The sequence below is a fragment of the Lepisma saccharinum genome, chromosome 27 (genome assembly GCF_977018435.1).
Source record: "Lepisma saccharinum chromosome 27, izLepSacc3.1, whole genome shotgun sequence".
Lineage (NCBI taxonomy): Eukaryota > Metazoa > Arthropoda > Insecta > Zygentoma > Lepismatidae > Lepisma > Lepisma saccharinum.
The window spans coordinates 45,803,654-45,831,474 of record NC_139255.1 but is presented as its reverse complement, the minus strand read 5'-3'; the positions used below and the strand labels follow the sequence as shown (position 1 = coordinate 45,831,474).

The window sequence follows — 27,821 nt, the reverse complement described above, 5'->3', positions numbered from 1 at the left end:
CGTAATTCTCACGCACATAATCGGTTATTTCATATTTTTTTCTTCGTAGCTTTAGCACAACGGATAGTTCATATTGTCGATGGCAGGATATGGAAGTTATGGAGGAAGAAAGGTGCCGTCTTTTCTTAGTAGTATCCCGCCGACAATTGATAACCATGCAAACATTATTGAGGCAAAATATTCTCTCTCATTGTTACACGGGAAGTAAAAAAGTTTCGTTCTCATTTCTTTGCCTTTTTCGCTTTTCACAAAAATCAGTCAAAAGTAAAAATAACATTCGGTACATTACAGCCCCTACTCTACTCTATCGGGTATGGGAGAAATTCCAGAATACTGTTGTGCATATTTTTGGTTTTACTGGGAATATTTCTGCATTTTTCTGACATATTTGTAATTTTACATGACATATTTTCCAATTTATATGACATAATTACATACATATTTTACAGTTTTATAGGGCATAATTATTATTATTATTATTATTATTATTATTATTATTATTATTCCAGTGCCAGATCACGTGAGACCCCGAGTGTGCAGTTTGCCGGAGAAACCGTACAACCCTCGCTCCCAGGACGACATCTACAAGTTACGCAGCTTCAGCATCACGAACAAAGGAGTGGTTAATTGCGGAGATTCTTTTATCACCAGGAGATCTCGGTCCAACACGAGCGTCGCGTCGGATGCCAGCAGGTAAGCAGCATCTTTCGCTGAATCCCAGCATCTGTGCGCTCTAGAGCGAGATAATGTTCATTATAACCGCGTTAATGTGAGGTGGTGTACTAGTGTGAAATGGTCAACGTTCCCAGAACCTTCAAATTAATCCAATCTAATCAACATTCATCCTAACAGTAGCGATTAACCCAAAACGAAATGAAAACGACCTAATAATGAGGAGAGAAGTAAATAGGTAAGGTACGGTACAGGGTGTCTCAAAAGTAATAGCTTAAACTGACACAGGTGAAAGTACACGATAATAGAAGCAAAAAAGTCTCAGAAAACATGGATCTGCAAACGAGCTGTTTTAGAGATAATCGCGAATGTGTGATTACAAGCCACCACTGAATTCATTGTTTGTAAACATCGTCCTACTTGGTAAAATGCAAATAATGTGTGCGAATGTGTGGTTAGAAGCCGTCATTGATTACATTTTGTAAACACAGAGGCTCCTGGCGCTGTCCGAGGTTTGCTATTTGGAACATTCCGACAGGTGGCTTTGGAATCAAACAGGATGTAATTAGAATGTTCAATAAAAGCAATGAGATCTTCAATGACTTTTCTTACTGTATTATTACCATTTTACCAACTAGGACGACGTTTACAAACAATGAAGTCAGTGGCGGCTTGTAATCACACATTCGCAATTATCTCGAAAACGGCTCGTTCGCAGACCCATGTTTACTGAGACCTTTTTGCTTCTATTATCGTGTACTTTCACCTGTTTCAGTTTGCGCAATTACTTTTGAGACACCCTGTATAGCACCGTGCCATGAAGGCACATTTAGAAGATGTGGGGATATGACCCCACATATTCTCAATCTCGGCCATTTTTGGAGGTCATGTGATCAGCACCACGCTCCGGCAGCCTTTACCCCTCCTCCAAGATAGTAGATCCAAACTTGCCTTAAAGTAACCATCGACTAAGATTTTTTCTATCAAAACAAAGGCTCAAAGGGTAATTATGAGATTGTTTATGTTATACTGGCGTCTGACTGCCACGCGGGAGACCCGGGTTCGATTCCCGGGGTACGTGATCTCATTACTGTTTTTTTCCAGCCTTGTAAATGTCATCACCGTTTCAGTTACATCCTCTTTTTGTATTTGTGTTATACAATTTACTTAGGTAAATTTCTCGTATCGGACAAACGGCTGAAATTTGCTAGTTCATTTAATTTGAATATTCGTACTTACGTATTCTGCATTGAGAAACATTGCTGAAGATCTAGTAAGTTTTCTTCGTTTCTTTTTCCCTTCGGTAACACGCAAAATGGCGGTCACAGTTTCACTACCGTACTCGGCATGCAGTGTTTCCACCCCACTGCACCCAAAAATACCTACGTTAGCCCCGCAAACCATTGACGCATAGCCCCACGAACCATTTCCGGTAAGGTTAGGTTAGGTAGGGTCACGTATAGGTTACAATAGTTAAAAATTGGCTTCGAAAAAAATATACGTAGCCCCACACACCATTCTCGCATAGCCCCACGAGGCATTGACACATAGCCCCACTAACCATTTGCGGAAACGTATCTTCTTCAGTTACAAAAACACGTGTTTGGAAACACTGACAGGGATTACGTCATCACAAACAGGCTACATCCATCTGGAAGTAAATGGATGCAAGAGCTTTCGTGCATCGGTCACACATTTATATCGAAAAATAGCTGATTTACCGGCAAAATTGAATGAACGATGCGAGAAAACACTTCCCCGAACTTCCACAAGTATAAAGAAACTGCATTCGGTAAGTAATTTCTCCTGTAAATTTGAAGAAATCCGTTTGTCCGATACGAGAAATTTACCTTTACTTATCATTCAATACTGTAGGCAAATAACACACATCTTAATTACTCTTCATGATTATGCAATATTTTTGCCCGTTTCGTGCTGCAGAAATATTGCCAGGATTTCAACAAAATAACCGCACAACAATATAGTACTTCACAAGAAGCAGAAACTAAAATATTAACCAGTCTTCTTCTGATGAACCGTGCTGTCATCTATTCTGTGAGAAAGCAGAGATACAAAATTTGTCATTTTTTATGTTTGTTAAAGTGCAAGTGACAGGTACAGGAAGACCAAGAGAATTACAGAAATGCCACTGTCTTCAGATTTGCAATTTCTGTTGTCAACCGATGTCATAGGAACGATGTTGATTTGTTTCGCGGCGACAGAACTCCCTGTGTCTGTCACTATTTGATTCATCACGAGGAAGACTTGAGGGTTCAGATGCGTAAGAATGTCCGAAGATATGTTTTTTTCAAAGAATGGAAAGGGCAAAACGAAGAAAAATCATTGTAGGCGGTTAGAGAGACGCCGCTAGAGATCTAGTTGAAATGGACTCAATGTCTGATGACATATTTTCAGAAGACGGCTTAGGTGGTCATATCTACTACTATTCCAGCCCATTTCTCTTTCATTTCTCCTCTGTTTCCTATTCTAAACCTCTACTTCTCTCTATTTTCCCCTATCTTCCTGTACTCCTTCATCTCTTTATTTCTCTTTTCCTCCTCTGTCGCCTTGTGTCTCTTTTCTTCCTCCTTTTTCCCTCTCTCTGTCTTTTTTTCCTCTTGCTTATCTTTATTTCTATATGTTTCTTTTCCTCTTTCATCTTCCCATTTTCTCTTTTCCCTCTTTCTTTCTTTATTCCTATTCTATCTCCTTATTCTCTCTCTTCGTCCTCCTCTGTTTCCTTGTCTCTCTTTTCCTGCGTTTCTTTATTCCTTTTCCTCTCTCTTTCATCTCTCCATTTCTTTCTTTACTCTTCTGTCTTTTTATTTATATACAGGGTGTCCGGAATGGAACGGACAGTTTTTAAAAGTGCGTTACTTTAATACGGTAAGGAGTAGCTAGAAACAAAAACATACATTTTGAAGGCAAACTCAGAAAGTTTTATTGGAAGCAGCTACAGCTCAGTATAGCTTAGTATAGCTCCCCATGAGCTCTGCTTGTTGCATGGAGAATCTCTAGCCTGTGTTCAATCTCCCTCTACATGTTCTGTCGCTCAAACAAAAATTTCGTCGGTGCAGGAAAAAAGCAGGCGTAGCCTATGGAAGTCATTACGGGAGGGGACCAGGCAGCTGGGAATTCCAAGGCCCATTGTTCACAAAGTCGTGCACAAAAGCTTACGTTTGTATGCATCCTAGTTGTTGGACAAACTTAAGCCAGATGTCAAGCCGAAAAGGCATTCATTTTCCATTGACATTCTGCAAAAGATTTGTTACCCCTCTAGACTTCTTACTTTAGGGGTACGGTGTATTCCGGCCAAAAGATACATGATTTACAAGAGCTGGAGGACAGTATTTGGAAAACTCTTGCCTCTGTAACCCCTCAGATGCTACAGAACACGTGGAGGGAGATTGAATACAGGCTAGGCATTCTGCATGCAACAAACGGAGCTCTTGGGAGCTATACTGATCTGTAACTGCTTCCAATAAAACTTTCTGAGTTTGCCTTCAAAATGTATGTCTTTGTTTCTAGCTACTCCTTACCGTATTAAAAAAACACACTTTTAAAAACTGTCAGTCCTATTCCGGACACCCTGTATATGTCTTTCATCCTTTCTTTTATCCTCTATCTCTTTAGTTTCCTTTAATTCTTCTTTTATACATTTATTTCCTCCCTCTTTTTTCACGTTCTCCATCCTTTCTATCCTTCTCTACCACTTTATTTCTCTGCCTTTCCCACCTCTCTTTTTCCTTGTTTTACTCTCATCCTCCTCCTCTCTTCTATTCTTATCACATCGCGCTACGGCGCCAGGCGTCCCAGGTTCGAATCCCAGCCTGGGCATAAGTGTTCTTTGTGAGTGTCCTTCCATTAAGATTATCATTTCATCCTCATCGTCGCGATTAGCCAAAAGGGACATAAAAAGCGACGCTAAATAACAAAAATCAACTCTCTTCTCATCTCTCTATCTGGATCTTATTGTTTATCCTTCTCTCTCTACGTGTATTGTTCTGGTTTCACCCTAAACTCTCCTTACATTTTTTATGACACGAATATCATTTTCACTTTTTTAATGGTAGTGTGTACATTTTAATTTCTGAGGATACATTAGGAGGTGCCCAGGCATCATTGGCTACCCGCAGTGTCCAATCCTATACCTATGACACAGAACGAGTATACTTTGTCCCGGGAAACTCTGATCCTAATGAAAGCAAGTCTCTGCGCAAGTAATGACTCGAGAGGACATTACCAATGAACACGTACGCCAGCTACCAGCCTTTGCAGCGTACTGCTTGGCTCCGCACACTCGCTTTCTTCCCTTTTCTACTGTTATGCACAGCCTTGCTCCAGAAATTCCAGGGATAGAGTATAGTAAATCCCTTCGCTAGCCAGCCTTGTCTCAGTGGAACGCAGAGATGGAAGAAAAAAATGTTGTTTTTTTTTGGTACTTCACCAAACTCCGTTTCACGGTGTTTTTTTGCCACATGAATCTTAGAAACTCCCGAACTTGACCGAAGAAATCTCTTTGCTGCAGTCAACTTCCCCCTAGTTTGAGAACACGACCTTGACGTTTCGTAGAACCGCAAGCCTCCGCGGCAAAAACTCAACCAAAGCGAATCCCACGCTTCTTGTTTGCATTTGGTAAAGTTTGGGTCTTGTAAATTTATCCTGCAGCTCTCCTTTGGAAAGTCGACTGTTGTTTCAACGCTCTTTGCGCCATCTGGGAAACTTCTCTGGAACCTCTTCATTCGGAATTAGTGCTTCTTGCAGCAGAGAGTAAGTAGGGTGCTTTATTTGGGATGGGGTAATGGGATGTCAGTGTTCGGAAGTAACCAATTACTTCTAACTCTGTTACAAGTAACACAAGGACGTATTTTTGGGAGAGGGTCCAGGGGGGCTGGAACCCCCGAAAGAGAGAATCGTAACGATCCGGCCTGACTCTGCATCAGTAATGTGCCTTAGACTATAAGTTTACGTCTACATGCATTATCTACACGAAATCTACACGTATATTACATTGGGTTGTAGTTAACATAGACTACGTAGACAATCTAAAGTGCATTAAAATTAATTTTCAAGGGTTTCATGAAGGGAAAGTGACATATTCAACTATATTGGTTCCTAACGAAATGAAAATAATCCTATTTACAACAAAATTTATATTCTCTTCTATCATCAACTATGGAAGAAGATAAATAGTATGCAAGAAACAACAACAGATGGCAGTCGTGAGGCAAGAGTAGTCTTCTTCCCATAAGACACTAGAATATTTCCTATATTAGGTTTCTTCCTAGGTGAGAAATTGTTCGAATACGGAAGGAAGAGTATGAAAAGTTCTCCTCACACATGAGCAACTGATACGCAATCTAATTTTCTTTCAATTCCACGGCGCCCTTTGCTAAGTTATCAGCTTTCGCCATGTTGTTTACATAGATTACGTAAAATACGTGTATAAAATAGTCTACGTGTAGAATGTAGACTATAGTTGTTTACGCGTAGACGCACACATCACGCTCTGCATTCATTTAGTGGCGGACCCTATGGCCGAGTGGTTAGCACTTTGCGCTGCGACGCAAAGGGTCCCGGGTTAGAATCCCGCTCGGGCTTGGTTGTTTGTGAATGTCCATTCAGCAATTTCATCACTCATCCCCACATCTTCGCAAATTAGTTAAGAGGCACAAAACGAGAAGTGAAAAAAACTAAATCAATCAATCATTCATTCATTTAGTAATTCGATTGGAATAAATGTCTGGGAGCAGGGGAGGACAGGGATCAGTTCTAATTGTCTTTGAGGAGCAAGTTACGATTGAGAGAGAGAGAGAGAGAGAGAGAGAGGAGGACGATTCTAGGGGGAGCGTGTTGACGCTATACCGCGTTTGGTAGAACCTGTCCCGCTTCCCGCGCTAGGGAGCGCTCGACAGTTTCGGTGCCAATGAGAAACGAGGAAGAAAATCGTCTGCTGGGCAGCGAGGAGCGAATGGAAGCCAGAAGAGAGGCGCTTACGTAGACGCTGTTGCGACGTTGCGTATTTTAATTGGCTGCCTGGCTTTGACTTTCACCAGCACCGAGAAAAGACAGGGAGCAACTAGCGCGGGAAGAGGGACAGGTTCTACCAAATGCGGTATAGTGGCAAGTCAGACTCTACGTACAGTCACAAGCATAACATCTCACGGCAGATCTTTAGTTGCAGTACAGAGACAGGTATATCCTTGCCATGCTGATTCAGTCTTTAGGGGTGTAGATTAGTACCTTTTGCTCTTTACCATCAAGCTCACCTTGAGCAGCGAGTTGCTCTACCCCAAGGATGAATCGTTGGCGAGCTACATTCCCAATAAGATCCCGCATTCCTGAGGGAATGACACGGAATATTGTTTTACAGCCTACTGTCACGTGTGGAGAGGGAATAAGACCATTATCTGAATCCATGATTAATTGTTGCTACCAGTGACAGAATAGTGGACTTATTGCTGAGTAATCACTTCTTTTTAAAACAATCCTCGCAACGACCTTACCCCAACTGTAACTTCTGGATCCTCCAGTGGATCAGAACCTCTATGTAATGTGCATCCATGAGAAATGGAACCAGAGGCTTGAATTTCAATGGGACAGTTACAACTCAGAAGTGTTCGTGACTGTTCACAGCATGTAAGATGTTAAAAGTGTTCACTGCTCCACTCAAACAATAAATCTCAGCCTGACGCAACGAAAGCTACAGACTTGCTCTGGCAGGGTAACAGGTGCGAGAGTTGTTTTTATGGGCTCAAGTTAATAGCCACAGTTTGCTAAGGCACGCAGAAGATTTTATTCCTATATGCAGACGACATGCAGTAAAAGCCAGGGTGACCGCCTGGAGGCACGGTAAATATTTTACATCCTGACAGGCATTCATGTAAATGAGTTACCAAGCAGGAACTTTTTCGGAAACTATTTCAGCATTTTTCCCTTGCAGAAGTTAATTTACTTACTTTCAAAACAAATTTAGAACGTCCGAAAACTTTTTTTTTTTTTCGCGTCCTAAAGTACGTTTACTACAGTTTTCTGTCGGCAGTAACAACCTTAGCAAAAGCGATTCATCATTTTCGCCATCAAACAAAATTGTTAAGTTTCACTCTCTGAAGTTTTATTTCATCGATCCAGAGAAAAATTTCATCGACAAATTGCAGAAACTGTATAATTTGCTGTACGTGTTCGAAAAATTTAGTGAAATCCTCATCATTCGCTTTACATGTTCGAAAAATGTATGGGATTCCGTATCATTCGATTTACATATTTGAAACATTTAGAGAATCTCTATCATTTGCTTTACGTGTTCGAAAAAAATATAAAATCCGAATCATTCTTTTTACATGTTCGAAAATTTTAGGGGATTCCTTATCATTCCAATTATATGTTCAAAGAAATTAGAGAAATCCGAATCATTCACTTTACATGTTCGAATAAAATAGTGGATTCCGTATCATTCGCTTTACATGTTCAAAAAAATTACAGAAATCCGAATCGTTCACTTTACATGTTTGAAAAATTTAGGGCATTCTGTATCATCCGTTTTACATGTTCAAAAAATTTAGGAGATTCTGTATCATCATTCCACTTACATGTTCAAAAATTTTAAAAAAATTAGTGGATACCATATCATTGGCTTTACATGTTCAAAAAAAATAGAGAAATTTGAATCCTTCACTTTACATGTTCCAAAAATTAGTAGATTCTGTATCATTCGCTTTACATGTTCAAAAAAAAATTAGAGAAATCCGAATCGTTCACTTTACATGTTCGAAAAATTTAGGGGATTCTGTATCATTCCACTTACATGGTCAAAAATTTAAGGAAATACGAATCATTCGCTTTACGTGTTCGAAAAGTCTAGGGAAATCCGAATAATTCGCTTTACATATTTGAAAAGCTTATGGAAATCCGTATTACTCGATTTACATGTTCATATGACTTCTGGAAATCCACACGCTTGGTTTCAATTGTTCCGAAAACTTCGAGAAATTCAAACCATACGATTTCATGTTAGATACACTTCTGTAAATACATTTGATTCGATTTACATTTTTGAAATTTTCTGGACAGTCAGTTTCATTGGATTTCAATGTTCGACAATTTCTGGAAATCTTTATACCTTGTTTTTATTTGTTCCAATAAAAACAAATTCGGGAAATCTGTGCTATTCGATTTACATTTTTGATAAGCTTCTAGAAATGTATTCGATTTGCATTTTCGAAATTTTCTGGTCGGAAACTTCAGGAAATTAGTAGTGTAAGATTACATCTTTACAACTATACATGGGTATCTACACGTTGGAAAACTTTAGGAAACTGTAACATGGAATTTATTTGTTCATAAAAAGTTCGAAAAATCATTGAAATCATCGGTTCGAAAAGCTTTGGCTGCTAACGGATAAAAAAAATTGTTCTGAGGAAGTTTTTCTTTTTGAAAGATCGATGAAGATATTGGCGCGAAGAAAGTGGAAGGGGTACATTTTGAATCTCGAAGCACACCCATTGTACGAGGAACTCTGCATCGAGTTGACAAGGTGGTCAACGACCCAGAAAGGAAACAAATGCCCCACTGGTATATCTTGGAAAATGGACGCCATGTTGATCAGGCTTTCCTTTGTCTGGATCGTAATGGCGGGAAATAATACGGAGCGCACCAATGGGAGTTGACAGATGGTGGAAAGCCGTACCAGATTCTATCTCTTTCATCAGCACTTCCAATCTCTCTTCGCCCTGTCCGCACTTCTTTATCGACCGGGGTAATTAATCAATTGGGAGGAAGTTGACACTACAAATGTATTGCTCTTCTGTCTTGTTCTTCACGCATGGGGAAACTCCATGTTGTGTCTCCGGTTTCTTTTTGGTTCAAAAGAAAAGCGGGGCCTGATGAGGTGGTGCGGGGTTGTGGAATAACCGCGAAAGATATTAAGCGCGAAAGAGCAGAACCGAGAAATGTAACATAGGAATAAATGCGAAAGGAATTACAGTGAAACGGATTAATAGCGAAACGAAAATTGAACACCGGAATAAGCGCGAAAGGATAAACAATAGGGGTCAGCCGATAGCGATACCGGCGGTATCGTCATCGTTGAGTATCGGTTGATTTTCTTTTACCGATACCAAAGATTATCAGTGGCTAGAAAAGCAGGCAAATGCAACAGCTCGTCTCAATATTTGTCCATTTGAAAGTTCGTTCACCCTTCCCTGTGATTGGGAGACCAGCAGTGTTGCCACAATATGAGGGCACAATTTCCCTTTCCAAGGGGTAAAATTTCCCTTTTTTGGACAATTTTTTCCCTTCACCTAAGCAAATCATGCAACAATAACAGTAGCAGTCCCGGTAATTTTTATTATTATTAGTGGTAGTGGTTGTGGAAGCAGCAGTAGTAGTATTTCCGTCGGTCCATGTACGTGTGAATAAAAAATGTTATTTTTTTTTTTCACTTGTCACTTTCATCGCTTCCAGGTTTGGATCCTGGTCAGGAATCCATTTAATCGTTAATCCTCATCGTTACTATTATCCGAGGGTGCAGAAAAGCGATGTATTTAACAGAAATATAAATAGATGCAGGCTACATTCAAGGAAGCAGGAAAAAGAACAGAAAAAATGAAAATATGAAACTGGAACTTAACATAAATTGTAATATTGTAGTCAGATGTCTTAAAATTTCCCTAAAATTGTGGTATTTTTAATCAAAATTCCCTTTTCCCTTTTGGATAAAATTTCGGCCCGAATTTCCCTGCAAAAGGGAAATTTCCCTTCATGTGGCAACACTGCAGCACAGGAAGATTCATAGATTTTCCTAGAAACACTGTATAAACCCTCACCCTCCTGGGAAGCAGATGGCAAGATCAAAGGCATGGGTAGGTGATAGCTGAATCCAAACGTGACCATGAAGGCATGTAACTGGTTAGTTAACGCTGTGGGAAATAAACCATTCATTGCCAATTCTTGCTTGAAGCTCGTGGTGGTAAGATAGGTGCATGTTTCTAAGGTTCGGCTGGATCTTTGGCATTCGAATGGGCGATTTTTTTCAAAATTTCCTCTCCATTCAAAAAACCTTCACTGTTGTCTAGATATTATCAATAGTTTAATAGACTTAGAATCATGTACATAAAATATTTATCAGGAACTGTGACACGCACCTTCTGCCTTTAGGGCTTTATGTTAGTCGGTTACAACCCTTTTATCGGACTTCCCAAAGGCTTCTTAGGGTTAGTAGGACCAAGCCCTTGCGAGGTCTGTGGTGCAGAATTTATTTTTAATTATCACCTATGTAGGTTTGAAATAAAAGATTAAGACCTTTTACTGGAAGATTTATTTAAACTTCCGATGATATACAAACACTTTTCAAACAGACAATTCACCCGATACAACTTGTAGGCCTAAACCTATTAGTTGTACCGAAGTTTATAACCCTGGTCTTTTTGATGATGCAGGAGAACGCCTTATTCAGAGTTGGGTTTGTGGAATATCTGCCAAATGGAGCACAAGTACACCAGCCAATCCGAAGATTGAAGCAAGATATTACCCATCGTCCCCTGAACCATCAGCCTTTCTGCAACCAGGAGAATGTCCCGTAGGCTTACAAAAGTCTAGCTCTTTTATATAATAATTTTGTTTACAATTTACCATGGTTACTACATAGTTGTTTAATATTTCCATAGTTTCAGCATTTTTATTATATTTAAGTTAAACAATTCATTACCTATTGTAACATTAACAATAACACATTTTTAAAGAAAAGATTCCAACATAGATTAATACAATACAGATTGAATAGTTTTTTGCTTGAAAAAGCATGTGTTGACAGGGGCCACACAACTGTACTTTTCATCAGATGGACGTACCATCATTCAATAAATATTCATTTTTTTTTTACTTCTTTAACATTAATTTCCTTGCCATGGCAGTTGTTTTTCATAAATTTAAGCGGTCTTAACTACACGTAAGCTAGATGAATACTTGCTGTTTTATCTCTGATTTTATAACGTCTTTTTACTATTTATGTAATAACAATATTTTTTAGTCTAGAAACAAAGGACAAAATAGGCATTAACGTTGTCTTTCCTCCGTTTCAATCTGTGGTTACGTAGAACAATACTCCATACGCATCGAAGAAATTAAGTACTAATTAATTAATGTATGTATTATTACGAATTATATTAACGTAATAAATAGAAACGCTTTTATTATATTTGGGAAACACTTTGCTTGGACTGGCTCCCCAAATTATCTTTCTCAATACGTACCTAGTGATGTGACGAGTTAGTATGACTCGGTGACTAGCCTTTGTTGTTTTATACTGGAGTTATACAAGTAGCGGTATCGGTGGGTATCGGTATAGGCAAATGGTGGTATACTCCTCGTCCTGATTCCAACCTGGCTTTACTTCAAAGAAAGTTCCCAAAGATCAGTTTTCCCCCTAACAACCACATGTCAGGTCCACGTGGACAGCTGTCGTCAAGTCCACGTGGACAGCTGTCGTCAAGTCCACGTGGACTAAATGAGATGTTGCTAATTATGTGTCTTTAGAGATTTTTGAACGTGAAGTTGCTGTTGCGTTATCTTTGCTAGGTTTTGCTACTATTTTATACAATATAAAGACCTTGGGAGTATAACCTAGCAGTGAATGGAAGTCTAAACACTGCAGGCAAAAGCGACAACAGCGCTTTGCCGAAAAACAGGTGGTGGCTCGAAACCAGACACGGGTCCGGTCTGGGGTTGTGTCAAAGATGCCGAACTGCTGACCCGTTCAGGACTTGGGGTATACCGGCTCAGCTGTAATAAAGAGGGAAACGGGTTAAGCGTGAAACCAAAATTGAAAACCAGAATGAGCGCGAAAGAAAGAACAGCAAAACTGATTAAGCCCAAAACCAAAGTTAAACACCGGAGCAGACACGAAACGGATTAACCGCGAATTTTTTACTTTCGCGCTTAATCTCTTTCGCGGTTATTCTGCCGACCCGGTTGTGCATCTAGGACAGAATTGGATATTTACAACAGGACTTTACAAACACTAAAGTTCTGACCGAGGCAGTTTATTCACAATTAACAGCACTTTGCATGTAACTTCTCTACGCTGTATCAGGGTCTTCCTCAGGCGAAAAAATGTTAGCGTTTTCAAATAAGGAAACAAGGATTAATTATATTACCAGGAGTTTATAGATGGTCCATCGATCTGGGCGACCAATGGGGCGCCGCCCTCAGACATTAGCGCTCAAACCTTATTTCTAATTACATAAGCGTGGCTATTCGTTTGCGTTTATTCTTAAGTCCACTTTATGCACGGTAAATCTTATCGGGACTGGACCTACAGTTCAAAGTCGGATCCAAACCACTATGCCCCAATATGGTACGTCGTCGCCTTGTAATTAAGGGGTCCCGGGTTCGATACCTAGTGGAGGCACATACTGATTCGGATCCCACTTTAAACTGTAGGTTCAGTCCCGATTAGCCTTACTGTGCATAAAGTGGACTCAAAATGCCAACTCAATCAATCCAAAACCATATTGTACGTGGCTATTTCGTTTCAAAACAATTGAATTATTGTAAACCAGAATTAATTGAAGTTACTGCTGTATAAGTACATTGCAAGATCACACTAACCTAAGAGATTACTGTTATTTCAATGTCATTATGTAGGTATGAAATAAACACATACCTACAATACGCGGGTTCTTTAAGAGTAACACTTAAGTATTTTAAACATACGGTTATTACTTTCTTCGTCATTAAAACCATACATGTTTAAAATGGTCATGTTTTTATTGCAGAAAGATAAAAGTTGGAGGAGAGTGGGTTAAGGTTGAGGACGCTAAAAATACACATCGGCCGGGTGAAAATTTTATCTTGAGCCGCCCCTGGGGTATTTATTTTCCTTCTGGATGTGTGTTCGCATGGGCGTAACTTGGGACGTAATTATCATCCGTAGAATCAAACTTAGGACTTAACTTTCAGGGGCAGAATCAAACTTGGTACTTAACTTTGGAGTCAGAATCAAACTTCGGACTTAACTTTTGGAGTCAGAATCAAACTTGTGACTTACTTTTTCAGTCAGAATCAAACTTGTGACTTAACTTTTGGAGTCAGAATCAAACTTGTGATAACGTTTGGAGTCAGAATCAAACTTGGGACTTAACTTTCAGGGGCAGAATCAAACTTGGGACTTAACTTTCAGGGGCAGAATCAAATTTGGGACTTAACTTTCAGAGGCAGAATCAAACTTGGGACTTAACTTTCAGGGGCAGTATCAAACTTGGGACTTAACTTTCAGAGGCAGAATCAAACTTGGGACTTAACTTTCAGGGGCAGAATCAAACTTGGGACTTAACTTTCAGAGGCAGAATCAAACTTGGGATAACTTTTGGAGTCAGAATCAAACTTGGGACTTAATTTTCAGGTGCAGAATCAAACTTGGGACTTAACTTTCAGGGGCAGTATCAAACTTGGGACTTAACTTTCAGGGGCAGAATCAAACTTGGGACTTAACTTTCAGGGGCAGAATCAAACTTGGGACTTAACTTTCAGGGGCAGTATCAAATTTGGGACTTAACTTTCAGGGGCAGAATCAAACTTGGGACTTAACTTTCAGGGGCAGTATCAAACTTGGGACTTAACTTTCAGAGGCAGAATCAAACTTGGGATAACTTTTGGAGTCAGAATCAAACTTGGGACTTAACTTTCAGGTGCAGAATCAAACTTGGGACTTAACTTTCAGGAGCAGTATCAAACTTGGGACTTAACTTTCAAGGGCATCATCAAACTTGGGACTTAACTTTCAGAGGCAGAATCAAACTTGGGGCATAACTTTCAGGGGCAGAATCAAACTTGGGACTTAACTTTCAGGTGCAGAATCAAACTTGGGACTTAACTTTCAGAGGCAGAATCAAACTTGTGATAACTTTTGGAGGCAGAACAAACTTGGGACTTGCCTTTCAGGGACAGAATCAATCTTGGGACTTAACCATCGGGGGCAGAATTAAACTTGAGACTTCGGGAGCCAGGATTGACAAGTTTTCCATCCCGTAAAAGTCCAGAACTTTTTTGCTAAATAATTTACATTTGCCAAATCATAAAATATACTCTTAAATGCTTTGCAATTCATGTCCAAGGAGGTTGAGAAAAGTATCCTTAATTTTGAAATTTAGTAACTTAAAAATTTTGTGGGGGCAAGTGCCCCCTTGCCCCCGCCATGTTACGTTTATGTGTGTTCGTATTTAGGGGTGTAAAGGTACATTTAGAGCCAAAATGACCATAAATTGGGTGTTTGTGAAAAAATTTAGAGGTTGAGGATGGATATTTTGGGGAGGGGTTGCCAGGGGTGTGTGGATATATCACTGATTTACATGCAACAAAGTTTTTCAAATTGCCTTCCGTGGCGGAGTGGTTAACACAGCACAAGTGAGGAAGGTTATAACAGACATATTTTCTTGTCTACTTAAACTAATTTCGTTTCAGTTGAGGAGCTTATCCCAGTATTGCGTCACGGAAAAAATAACCTGTGTGTTGATGCAGGGTTGTTAAAGGTCCAGGTTTTTGGACCGTATTTAAATTGAGCCGAAAAAAGGTTCCTGGACCGAATTTAAATTCAGTTTGAAAAATGGTTCCTGGACCGTATTTAAATTGGTATGGAAAAAAAGGTTCTTGGAGAGAATTTAAATTCAGTCTTAAAAAGGTTCCTAGACAGAATTTAAATTGTCTGAAAAAGGTTCCTGGACCGAATTTAAATTCAGTGTAAAAAAAGGTTCCTGGACCGTATTTAAATTCATCCGGAAAAAAAGATTCCTGGACCATAATTAAATTGAGTCGGAAAAAGGTACCTTGACAGTATTTAAATTAATCGAAAAAAAACGGGTCTTGGACCGAATTTAAATTCAGTCTGAAAAAGGTTCCTGGACCGAATTTAAATTCAGTCTAAAAAAAGGTTCCTGGACCGAATTTAAATTCAGTCTGAAAAAAGGTTCCTGGACCGAATTTAAATTCAGTCTGAAAAAAGGTTCCTGGACCGAATTTAAATTCAGTTTCAAAAATGGTTCCTGGACCGTATTTAAATTGATCTGGAAAAAGTTCTTGGACCGAATTTGAATTCAGTCTGAAAAAAGGTTCCTGGACCGAATTTAAATTCTGTCTGAAAAAAGGTTCCTGGACCGAATTTAAATTCAGTCTGAAAAAAGGTTCCTGGACCGAATTTAAATTCAGTCTGAAAAAAGGTTCATGGACCGAATTTAAATTCAGTCTGAAAAAAGGTTCCTGGACCGAATTTAAATTCAGTCTGAAAAAAAGATTCCTGGACCGAATTTAAATTCAGTTTGAAAAATGGTTCCTGGACCGTATTTAAATTGATCTGGAAAAAGTTCTTGGACCGAATTTAAATTCAGTATGAAAAAGGTTCCTGGACCGAATTTAAATTCAGTGTGAAAAATGGTTCCTGGATCGTATTTAAATTGATCTGGAAAAATTTCTTGGACTGAATTTAAATTCAGTCTGAAAAAATGTTCCTGGACCGAATTTAAATTCAGTCTGGAAAAAGGTTCCTGGACCGTATTTAAATTAATCCGGAAAAAAGGTTCCTGGACCGCATTTAAATTGATCCTGTAATAAAGGTTCCTGGACGAAATTGAAATTCATTCTGGAAAAAAGGTTCCTGGACCGAATTTAAATTCTTCCGGAAAAAGTTCCTGGACCGAATTCAAATACTTTACAGATAAAAAGGTTCTTTACGGTCCAGAACCCATTTACGCTTGCTGATTTTCTCTCCTGGACCGGAATTGAATTTATTTAAAATTCCTGGACCTTTAACAACACTGTGTTAATGTGCATATACTATAAGTCGAATCAATCGAACCGCTATGTACACTCACCAGCAATAAAAATGGGACACCTATATCCTGAAATATTCGCTTCCCTGCAAGGCGATATGTGCGTTGGCGGTGGTAGAAGCTGGCATCGAAAATGTGCTATTAAAATTATCGCCGTATCGTTAGACAACACACATAACGTCTTGGCAGGGAAGCGGGCATTTCAGGATCCCTTTTTTATTGCCGGTGAATGTACTTCCGAGGAATATCGATTCATTACAAGGCTACGCCTTTACCACTACTCCATCTGGTGAGCCCTTTAAGATTCATATTGAACAACGAAAAGTAAACAAGTGCATATTTTCTTTATTTAATTTCAGTAATGGATTTCGGAGAGGTGGAGTCCGGACCGGACTTTAACATATTCGTTAGAACATCGAACAATTGCTTCGAGGGCGTCCGTTTACTGTGTATTTTAATGACCAATTTACATTCGATTTTCTTGCTGACCTGTTTTCTCAACAGGTTTGTGTACGAGCCTATATGTCTATAATCAAAACGCACTTGTCTCTCTCTCCTAGTGGGCGTTGAATTAACTACCCGCAGTGGGGAATGTAGAGGGGTGTCGGGTTTGTATTCCCTGAAATGTAGAATAGTAGAAAAACGAGAAGAGAAAGAAAGAAATAGCTAACTAACTAACTAACTAACTCTCTAGCCTTCTTAAACCCGAAGGTTCATGGCTGCAGCAACATAGGCCTTCCAACTTTCCCTATCTTGAGCAAGATCTACCGGGTGTCCGAGAAGTCTTTGTATGAAAACAAAAATTAACTGTATCCGCTATATGCAACATAGACATGAAAAAATGGTACCAAAATGTTCGGAAACTATTCAAGTTTTATTGGCAATAGGAAAGAAATCAATAAATCTCCCCGTGAGCACCCTTGGTAGAACGGAGTACATCTAGTCGAAATTCAACTTTTCGCCATGCATTAGCCAACATCAAAGGAGGGATTGATGTGATGACTTGGGTTATCCGTTGTCGCAGAGTTCCAAGATCGGATGCAGGAGTTCTGTAGACATTGTCTTTCACATAACCCCATAGAAAAAATTTAGAGGGGTTATGTCTGGATATCGTTCAGGCCACGCTGTCGATCCATTTCCACCAATCCACTTTCCAGGAAATGTCTGATCAAGGTAGGAACGAACCTCCAGACTCCAATGTGGCGGTGCACCATCTTGTTGAAAGATAACATCTGGGTGATATTCTAGCAATTGAGGAACAGCAAACAATTGCAACATATCGAGATACACTCCAGATGTTACGGTGTCCTCACAGAAAAAGAATGGTCCGATTATTCTGTTATGCAGCACCGCGCACCAAACATTCACCTTCGGGCTGCCCATGGTCGACTCCCTCGCCTCATAAGGGGGGGGCTCTTTACCCCAGATACGCACGTTGTGTCTATTCACTAAACCACTGACATGAAAGACCGCCTCGTCTGAAAAAGCAACATGTTCCAGAGAGCCATTATCAGCGTCAATGCGTGATAACATTTTCACCGCAAAGTTATACCGACGTTTGCCGTCATTGGGCAACAAAACCTGCAGGATTTGCACTTTGTACGCACGAAACAGTAAACGTTTGTGTAACACATCATGAACAGAACTTTTTGGCATCTGTAATTCATGTGAGGCCGTACGCACGGATTTCTTCGGACTGCGCACAAAAGCCACTCTGACATCTTCCACCCTTTCGTCTGAGGTTGATGGTCGGCCACTTCTCGGTCCGTCAGCAACAGATCCTGTGGTCTTGAATTTGTCATACCACGACTTAATGCTCCTACCATCGGGCGGCACCTTTCCGTACGATGTTTGAAACTGTCTCTGCACTGTTTTTTGTGACCTGCTCTCGTGAAACCACAGGACACACTCAGCTTTTTCCTGATTTGTGTACATTTTCGGTTTGCTGGACACTGGCACTGCTACACTACCGCAACGTTACAGAAACCTGAAACAAAATAAACTTAAATAGTTTCCGAACATTTTGGTACCTTTTTTCATGTCTATGTTGCATATAGCGGATACAGTTAATTTTTGTTTTCATACAAAGACTTCTCGGACACCCGGTATATACTCTTTTCCATCCCTACCGATTTCCCTTAGGTCCATCTCAACGTTGTCCCTCCATCTTCGTCTTGGCCTTCCTACAGGTCTCTTACCATCAGGTTTCTCAACAAGAATCCTGTACACTCCTCTTTCCTCTCCCATTTGTAACACATGGCCTGCCCACCTAAGTCTTCTTGATTTAATTATTCTAATAATATCTGAACATGAATTCAAATTATGTAGTTCTAAATTATGTAACCTTCTCCACTCACCTGTCTCCTCATCCCTTTTAGGTCCAAAGATTTTCCTAAGGATCTTATTTTCAAATACTCTCAATTTATGTTCCTCTTTCAATGTAAGGGACCAAGTTTCACATCCATATAATACTACTGGCAAAATTACTGTTTTCTATATTTTAACTTTTAGTTTCTTAGATATTAAACGAGAAGACAAAAGTTTATGAAGAGAAAAGTAACATGCATTTCCCGAATTAAGCCTACTTTTTATTTCCTCTTTAATATAATTTTCATTTGTTAATATTACTCCTAAGTATTTGAATTTGGAAACTGGTTCAAACGAGTTGTTATCAATAATTAGATTTTGATTATTACCTAACACTTGGTTTCGGCCTCTAAGCATATATTTAGTTTTCTCTTTGTTAACTTCAAAACCTATCTCTTTAGCACTTTTGAAAAATATTTTAGCATTAATCTTAATTGTATTCACATCATCACCGAGTAAGTCTACATCATCTGCATATGCTAACAACTGAGTCACACCATTTAATTTTAGTCCTTCTTTAGTTTCTTTTACCTTCCTTACAGCATATTCTAAGGCAAAATTAAAGATCAATGGAGATAATGCATTTCCTTGTTTTAACCCATCATGAATTGTAAATTTGTCAGACATATTAATACCCACACGGATTTTACTTTCTGTTTCACTGGTGCATATTTTTATCATACTAACAAGCTTCTTAGGTATTCCAAACTCTACTAATATATTATATAATTTCTCTCCTTTGACCGAATCATATGCTTTCTTGAAATCAATGAATAGCTGATGGACATTTTGATTATATTCCCACTTTTTTCAAGTGTCTGTCTGATGTGAAAAATTTGATCTCTAGTTGATCTGTTACCTTTAAATCCACATTGATAATCACCTATAATTACGATAAAGAAAGAAATAGTGTAGAGAAAACTGGAAGATAAATATAGTAGAAAAGCGAGAAGAGAAAGAAAGAAATAGAGTAGAGAAAACTGGAAGAGAAATATACTAGAAAAGCAAGAAGAGAAAGAAAGAAATAGTGTAGAGTAAACTGGAAGAGAGAAATGTAGTAGAAAAACAAGAAGAGAAAGAAAGAAATAGTGTAGAGAAAACTGGAAGAGAAATATACTAGAAAAGCAAGAAGAGAAAGAAAGAAATAGTGTAGAGTAAACTGGAAGAGAGAAATATAGTAGAAAAGCAAGAAGAGAAAGAAAGAAATAGTGTAGAGAAAACTGGAAGAGAGAAATATAGTAGAAAAGCATGAAGAGAAAGAAAGAAATAGTGTAGAGAAAACTGGAAGAGAGAAATATAGCAGAAAAGTAAGAAGAGAAAGATAGAAATAGTGAAGAGGAAACTGGAAGAGAAATATAATAGAAAATCAAGAAGAGAAATAAAGAAATAGCGTAGAGAAAACTGGAAGAGAAATATAGTAGAAATGCAAGAAGAGAAAGATAGAAATAGTGTATTGAAAACTGGAAGAGAAATATAATAGAAAATCAAGAAGAGAAATAAAGAAATAGTGTAGAGAAAACTGGAAGAGAAATATAGTAGAAATGCAAGAACGGAAAGATAGAAATAGTGTAGAGAAAACTGAAAGAGAAATATAATAGAAAAGCAAGAAGAGAAATAAAGAAATAGTGTAGAGAAAACTGGAAGAGAGAAATATAATAGGAAGCAAGAAGAGAAAGATAGAAAAAGTGTAGAGAAAACTGGAAGAGAGAAATATAGTAGAAAAGCAAGAAGAGAAAGGAAGAAATAGTGTAGATAAAACTGGAAGAGAAAAATATAGTAGAATAGCAAGAAGAGAAAGAAAGGAATAGTGTAGAGAAAACTGGAAGAGAGAAATATAGTAGAAAGCAAGAAGAGAAAGAAAGAAATAGTGTAGAGAAAACTGGAAGAGAAATATAATAGAAAAGCAAGAAGAGAAATAAAGAAATAGTGTAGAGAAAACTGGAAGAGTAACATAGTAGAAAGCAGGAAGAGAAAGAAAGAAATAGTGTAGAGAAAACTGGAAGAGAAATATAGTAGAAAAGCAAGAAGAGAAAGAAAGAAATATTGTATAGAAAATCGGAAGAGAGAAATATAGTAGAAAGCAAGAAGAGAAAGAAAGAAATAGTGTAGAGAAAACTGGAAGAGAAAAATATAATAGAAAAGCAGGAAGAGAAATAAAGAAATAGTGTAGAGAAAACTGGAAGAGAGAAATATAGTAGAAAGCAAGAAGAGAAAGAAAGAAATAGTGTAGAGTAAACTGGAAGAGAGAAATATAGTAGAAAAGCAAGAAGAGAAAGAAAGAAATAGTGTAGAGAAAACTGGAAGAGAGAAATATAATAGAAAAGCAGGAAGAGAAATAAAGAAACAGTGTAGAGAAAACTGGAAGAGAGAAATATAGTAGAAAGCAAGAAGAGAAAGAAAGAAATAGTGTAGAGTAAACTGGAAGAGAGAAATATAGTAGAAAAGCAAGAAGAGAAAGAAAGAAATAGTGTAGAGAAAACTGGAAGAGAGAAATATAGTAGAAAAGCAAGAAGAGAAAGAAAGAAATAGTGTAGAGAAAACTGGAAGAGAGAAATATAGTAGAAAGCAAGAAGAGAAAGAAAGAAATAGTGTAGAGTAAACTGGAAGAGAGAAATATAGTAGAAAAGCAAGAAGAGAAAGAAAGAAATAGTGTAGAGAAAACTGGAAGAGAGAAATATAGTAGAAAAGCAAGAAAGACAAAGAAAGAAATAGTGTAGAGAAAACTGGAAGAGAGAAATATAGCAGAAAACTAAGAAGAGAAAGATAGAAATAGTGTAGAGAAAACTGGAAGAGAAATATAATAGAAAATCAAGAAGAGAAATAAAGAAATAGTGTAGAGAAAACTGGAAGAAAAATATAGTAGAAAAACAAGAAGAGAAAGATAGAAATAGTGTAGAGAAAACTGGAAGAGAGAAATATAGTAGAAAAGCAAGAAGAGAAAGAAAGAAATAGTGTAGAGAAAACTGGAAGAGAAAAATATAATAGAAAAGGAAGAAGAGAAAGATAGAAATAGTGTAGAGAAAACTGGAAGAGAGAAATATAGTAGAAAAACAAGAAGAGAAAGAAAGAAATAGTGTAGAGAAAACTGGAAGAGAGAAATATAATAGAAAGCAAGAAGAGAAAGAAAGAAAAAGTGTAGAGATAACTGGAAGAGAAATATAGTAGAAAGCAAGAAAAGAAAGAAAGAAATAATGTAGAGAAAACTGGAAGAGAGAAATATAGTTGAAAGCAAGAAGAGAAAGATAGAAATAGTGTAGAGAAAACTGGAAGAGAGAAATATAGTAGAAAAGCAAGAAGAGAAAGAAAGAAATAGTGTAGAGAAAACTGGAAGAGAAAAATATAATAGAAAAGGAAGAAGAGAAAGATAGAAATAGTGTAGAGAAAACTGGAAGAGAGAAATATAGTAGAAAGCAAGAAGAGAAAAATAGAAATAGTGTAGAGAAAACTGGAAGAGAGAAATATAGTAGAAAAGCAAGAAGAGAAAGAAAGAAATAGTGTAGAGAAACCTGGAAGAGTAATACAGTAGAAAGCAGGAAGAGAAAGAAAGAAATAGTGTAGAGAAAACTGGAAGAGAAATATAGTAGAAAAGCAAGAAGAGAAGAAAGAAATAGTGTAGAGAAAACTGGAAGAGAGAAATATAGCAGAAAAGCAAGAAGAGAAAGAAATAAATAGTGTAGAGAAAACTGGAAGAGAAATATAGTAGAAAAGCAAGAAGAGAAGAAAGAAATAGTGTAGAGAAAACTGGAAGAGAGAAATATAGTAGAAAAGCAAGAAGAGAAAGAAATAAATAGTGTAGAGAAAACTAGAAGATGAAAATATAGTAGAAAAACAAGAAGAGAAAGAAAGAAATAGTGTAGAGAAAACTGGAAGAGAGAAATATAATAGAAAGCAAGAAGAGAAAGAAAGAAAAAGTGTAGAGATAACTGGAAGAGAAATATAGTAGAAAGCAAGAAAAGAAAGAAAGAAATAATGTAGAGAAAACTGGAAGAGAGAAATATAGTTGAAAGCAAGAAGAGAAAGATAGAAATAGTGTAGAGAAAACTGGAAGAGAGAAATATAGTAGAAAAGCAAGAAGAGAAAGAAAGAAATAGTGTAGAGAAAACTGGAAGAGAAAAATATAATAGAAAAGGAAGAAGAGAAAGATAGAAATAGTGTAGAGAAAACTGGAAGAGAGAAATATAGTAGAAAGCAAGAAGAGAAAAATAGAAATAGTGTAGAGAAAACTGGAAGAGAGAAATATAGTAGAAAAGCAAGAAGAGAAAGAAAGAAATAGTGTAGAGAAACCTGGAAGAGTAATACAGTAGAAAGCAGGAAGAGAAAGAAAGAAATAGTGTAGAGAAAACTGGAAGAGAAATATAGTAGAAAAGCAAGAAGAGAAGAAAGAAATAGTGTAGAGAAAACTGGAAGAGAGAAATATAGCAGAAAAGCAAGAAGAGAAAGAAAGAAATAGTGTAGAGAAAACTGGAAGAGAAATATAATAGAAAAGCAAGAAGAGAAATAAAGAAATAGTGTAGAGATAATCGGAAGAGAGAAATATAGTAGAAAGCAAGAAGAGAAAGATAGAAATAGTGTAGAGAAAACTGGAAGAGAGAAATATAATAGAAAAGCAAGAAGAGAAATATAGAAATAGTGTAGAGAAAACTTTAAGAGAGAAATATAATAGAAAGCAAGAAGAGAAAGAAAGAAATAGTGTAGAGTAATCTGAAAGAGAGAAATATAGTAGAAAAGCAAGAAGAGAAATATAGAAATAGTGTAGAGAAAACTGGAAGAGAGAAATATTGTAGAAAAGCAAGAAGAGAAAGAAAGAAATAGAGTAGAGAAAACTGGAAGAGAGAAATATAGCAGAAAAGTAAGAAGAGAAAGATAGAAATAGTGTAGAAGAAACTGGAAGAGAGAAATATAATAGAAAAGCAAGAAGAGAAATATAGAAATAGTGTAGAGAAAACTGGAGGAGAGAAATATAATAGAAAGCTAGAAGAGAAAGAAAGAAATAGTGTAGAGTAAACTGGAAGAGAGAAATATAATAGAAAAGCAGGAAGAGAAATAAAGAAATAGTGTTGAGAAAACTTGAAGAGAGAAATATTGTAGAAAAGCAAGAAGAGAAAGAAAGAAATAGTGTAGAGAAAACTAGAAGATGAAAATATAGTAGAAAAGCAAGAAGAGAAAGAAAGAAATAGTGTAGAGAAAACTGGAAGAGAGAAATATAATAGAAAAGCAAGAAGAGAAATAAAGAAATAGTGAAGAGATAAATGGAAGAGAGAAATATAGTAGAAAGCAAGAAGAGAAAGATAGAAATAGTGTAGAGAAAACTGGAAGAGAGAAATATAATAGAAAGCAAGAAGAGAAAGAAAGAAATAGTGTAGAGAAAACTGGAAGAGAGAAATATAGTAGAAAAGCAAGAAGAGAAAGAAGTAAATAGTGTAGAGAAAACTAGAAGATGAAAATATAGTAGAAAAGCAAGAAGAGAAAGAAAGAAATAGTGTAGAGAAAACTGGAAGAGAGAAATATAATAGAAAAGCAAGAAGAGAAATAAAGAAATAGTGAAGAGATAAATGGAAGAGAGAAATATAGTAGAAAGCAAGAAGAGAAAGATAGAAATAGTGTAGAGAAAACTGGAAGAGAGAAATATAGTAGAAAAGCAAGAGGAGAAAGAAAGAAATAGTGTAGAGAAAACTGGAAGAGAAAAATATAGTAGAAAAGCAAGAAGAGATAGAAAGAAATAGTGTAGAGAAAACTGGAAGAGAGAAATATAGCAGAAAAGTAAGAAGAGAAAGATAGAAATAGTGTAGAGAAAACTGGAAGAGAGAAATATAGTAGAAAAGCAAGAAGAGAAAGAAAGAAATAGTGTAGAGAAAACTGGAAGAGAGAGATAGTTATCAAATCCTGTCAACTTAAAACTTCGTATTTAGTGTCTTATGACACATTATGCCTCAGGGTAGAATAGCATGCGTAAATATTACTAGATATTCTTTTAATTTAGCGTCGCTTTTCTTCCGGTTTTGGCTAATCGCGAAGCTGATAATGAGTGACGATATGTCCGTAATCAAGTGTTGTAATCTTTTGACAACATCAGAACCAGAATCAGCATAATTTAATAACTTATCGCAGCAGAATGTAGGAAGAAATTTCATAATTCAACTGGTATTATATTTCTGCCTGACTTTACACAGAGTTGTATCATGCAGTTTGAAGTATGTGAATAAATGTAAGTAAATAGGAACGTTCGGAAAGCTACTGTTTTAGAGTAACTGATTTGCAGTTACTTCTTTGGTTCAAATAGTAATTGAGTTAACAGTAATTCCTTTTAAATAGTAACTCAGTTACTGTTTATTTAAAAGTACAGTAAAACCTCCTTAATCCGGATCCCGATAAGCCGGACTTCGTTAAATCCGAACAGGCAAAAAAAAAGCAGAAATCAAGGTTTTGAATGTGGCCAGAAGTCAACTATCACATTCGTCATACTGCTCCATAACTGCTAAGAATACTACTGGATGTTCCATTTACAACGCATCCCGAAGTTGGGGATAGTACAACTTTTGAACCGGAAGTGGTACACATATAAACGTTATACCAAATTGAAGCCGCCTTATTGATGCATATATTTTTAAACCGGGGAGCAATGATTGGATTTCATTAGTGTCCACGCAGTGTAATCAGACACCCCTGGCACCCCTAGGGGGGTGGGAGCATGGTGGAATGACAAACAGGTGGATGCACGCGCATGGCTCTCATCCATACGTCAGAGCTCTGACGTCAACATAGTGGCCACAGCCAGGAGAGGGGGTGCTTTTCAGAGGGTGACAAATGGAGTTTCCGGATTTGTTCTTTTCTGTAGACCATTGAACTGAGTGTTTCTTTTTTTGTTGTCTTCGTTTCACTTCTAGTGAGAAGAATCTAAGTGCATTGCGAAAGAAAATATGCCTAACTGTGCTATTTACGGCTGTAGCAATCATTACAAAAAGACGAAAGGAACGAATATCAAGTATTTTGGATTTCCTGTTAAAGAAGAAGAATTTTGTTACAAATGGGTATTGGCTTGCAGGCGGAAGGACAAAATAAACAATTTTATATATCTCTATATATATATATATATATATATATACACACACATACATATAATATATATGTGCATGTATTGTGTGCTTTCACGAATCACATTTTACGTTGCTTTTCTGCCTACTTGGGCTGATTGCCCAACACAAATACTCTTACCCAGTTCAGGATTCGAACCCGGTAACTTCCGTGGCAATATCGCGAGTCAAGAACCTGGTGCCCTCAGTCACCGAAGCGACTCACGTATATGTATATATGCAGTCCTAGGTGTGTGGATATTTACGTATATGTATGTATACGTACTATACATATGTGTATATATAGGGTTATTAATGCAGTCTGTGTTATATGCTCTCTCGTGCCTCAAATTTATTTCTAAGTTCCCCGTGCATATAGTACCGTACCATGAAGGCACATTTTAGAGGTTTTAGGTGCAGGGACCCACACATTCTAGATCTCGGCCATTTAGGAGGTGATGTAATCCGTACCACGCTCCGGCCGCCTTCCCCCCCTCCCCCGTGGAAGGAAGTCTTCTATAGAATACAGGTGGATCGCGAAACAATTATTGCACAGTGAAAACCCTTCCGTGACGTGCCCAAGGGAGGGTTGGTGTTGTCATTACCCCATTTGACACAGTCCTTAAAAAAAAGAACGTCAAAAACAGGAAAAGATGGCAAAATGAGGACTGACCACCAAAAATAGTATGCGTAACCCCTCTCCCTGCCGAAAATCGTTGGCACGCCACTCTTTATCTCGGACACATTTTTAAAAACAACTCACCAGAAATTTTTATAATTTCGTATTACAGACTGAAGTATAGCACTTTTAACAGGATCAAATTAATCATGAACAAGTCCTTGAATTGAACGCTCAAAAGAAAATGATGTCAGAGACAAAGCCATTTTTCTCTTGGATCCAAGGTTCGGTCAAAGAATTTCTATTTAGGAATGGTTCTAATTAACGCCCATTTATATCCTCAGTATATTCTAGAATGTTGCGCAGATAAATGATTTATAAATATTGCCAGTAGTTCGACTCCGCTTATTGAAGAACATTCCCTCCCGCGCCTTCCACGTGTGGCGATACCTTTGCTGTGCAGCTTCCAAATGCTGACAAGTCTCTACATAGTGCTCAAGTTTGTTGCGACAATACTGAAAGCTCAAGAAAAGTTTAGGTGCAATATTATCAACAACAGGGTTATAGAACATTCTCCGTCTTGCCTTGATATGTATTTCTCCCCTTAAATTATCGTCACATTATTCAAAAAAAAAAATCCTAGTTTTGTCTAATGTAAACAGAAATATTTCCTGAAGGTGTGTGTGGGGGGGGGGGGGGGCTCGAGCCCCTGATTCCCACCTTGGATACGCGCTATTAACAATAACAGGGTTATAGAACATTCTTCGTCTTGCCTCGATAATTGTATCTCTTTAAATTATCATCACATTATTCAAGAAGACAAGAACCTAATTTTATCTAGTGTAAACTGAAAAATTTTCTTTCCTGGGGAGGGGGGCTCGAGCCACCTGATTCCCACCTTGGAGACGTGCTAGTAACAATAACAGGGTTGTAGAACATTCTCCGTCTTTTTTTGATAATTATTTCTCTCAAATTATCATCACAAAATCCTAATTTTATTTAATGTAAACAGAAAAAATATCCTGAAGGTGGGGGGGCCCTCGAGCCCCCTGATCCCCACCTTGGATACGCGCTATTAATAATAAGAGGATTATAGAACATTCTTCGTCTTGCCTCGACAATAATTTCTCCTTAAATTATCATCATATTATTCAAGAAGACAAATACCTAATTTTATCTAGTGTAAACTGAAACATTTTCTGGGGGGTCGAGTCACCTGATCCCCACCTTGGACACGCGCTAGTAACAATAACAGGGTTATAGAACATTCTCCGT

At 37.7% G+C, this 27,821-nt stretch overlaps 1 protein-coding gene across 1 annotated transcript in view; it reads left to right on the top strand.

Annotated features, from left to right (window-relative positions):
- The window catches only part of Rgk2 (Rad, Gem/Kir family member 2), a 362,761-nt gene that overhangs the window by 169,673 nt on the left and 165,267 nt on the right, over nt 1-27,821 (top strand). The window contains exon 2 of the mRNA XM_083113250.1: nt 510-693. Coding sequence (XP_082969376.1) covers nt 510-693 — 184 coding nt within the window. The remainder of the gene's footprint in view (nt 1-509; nt 694-27,821) is intronic.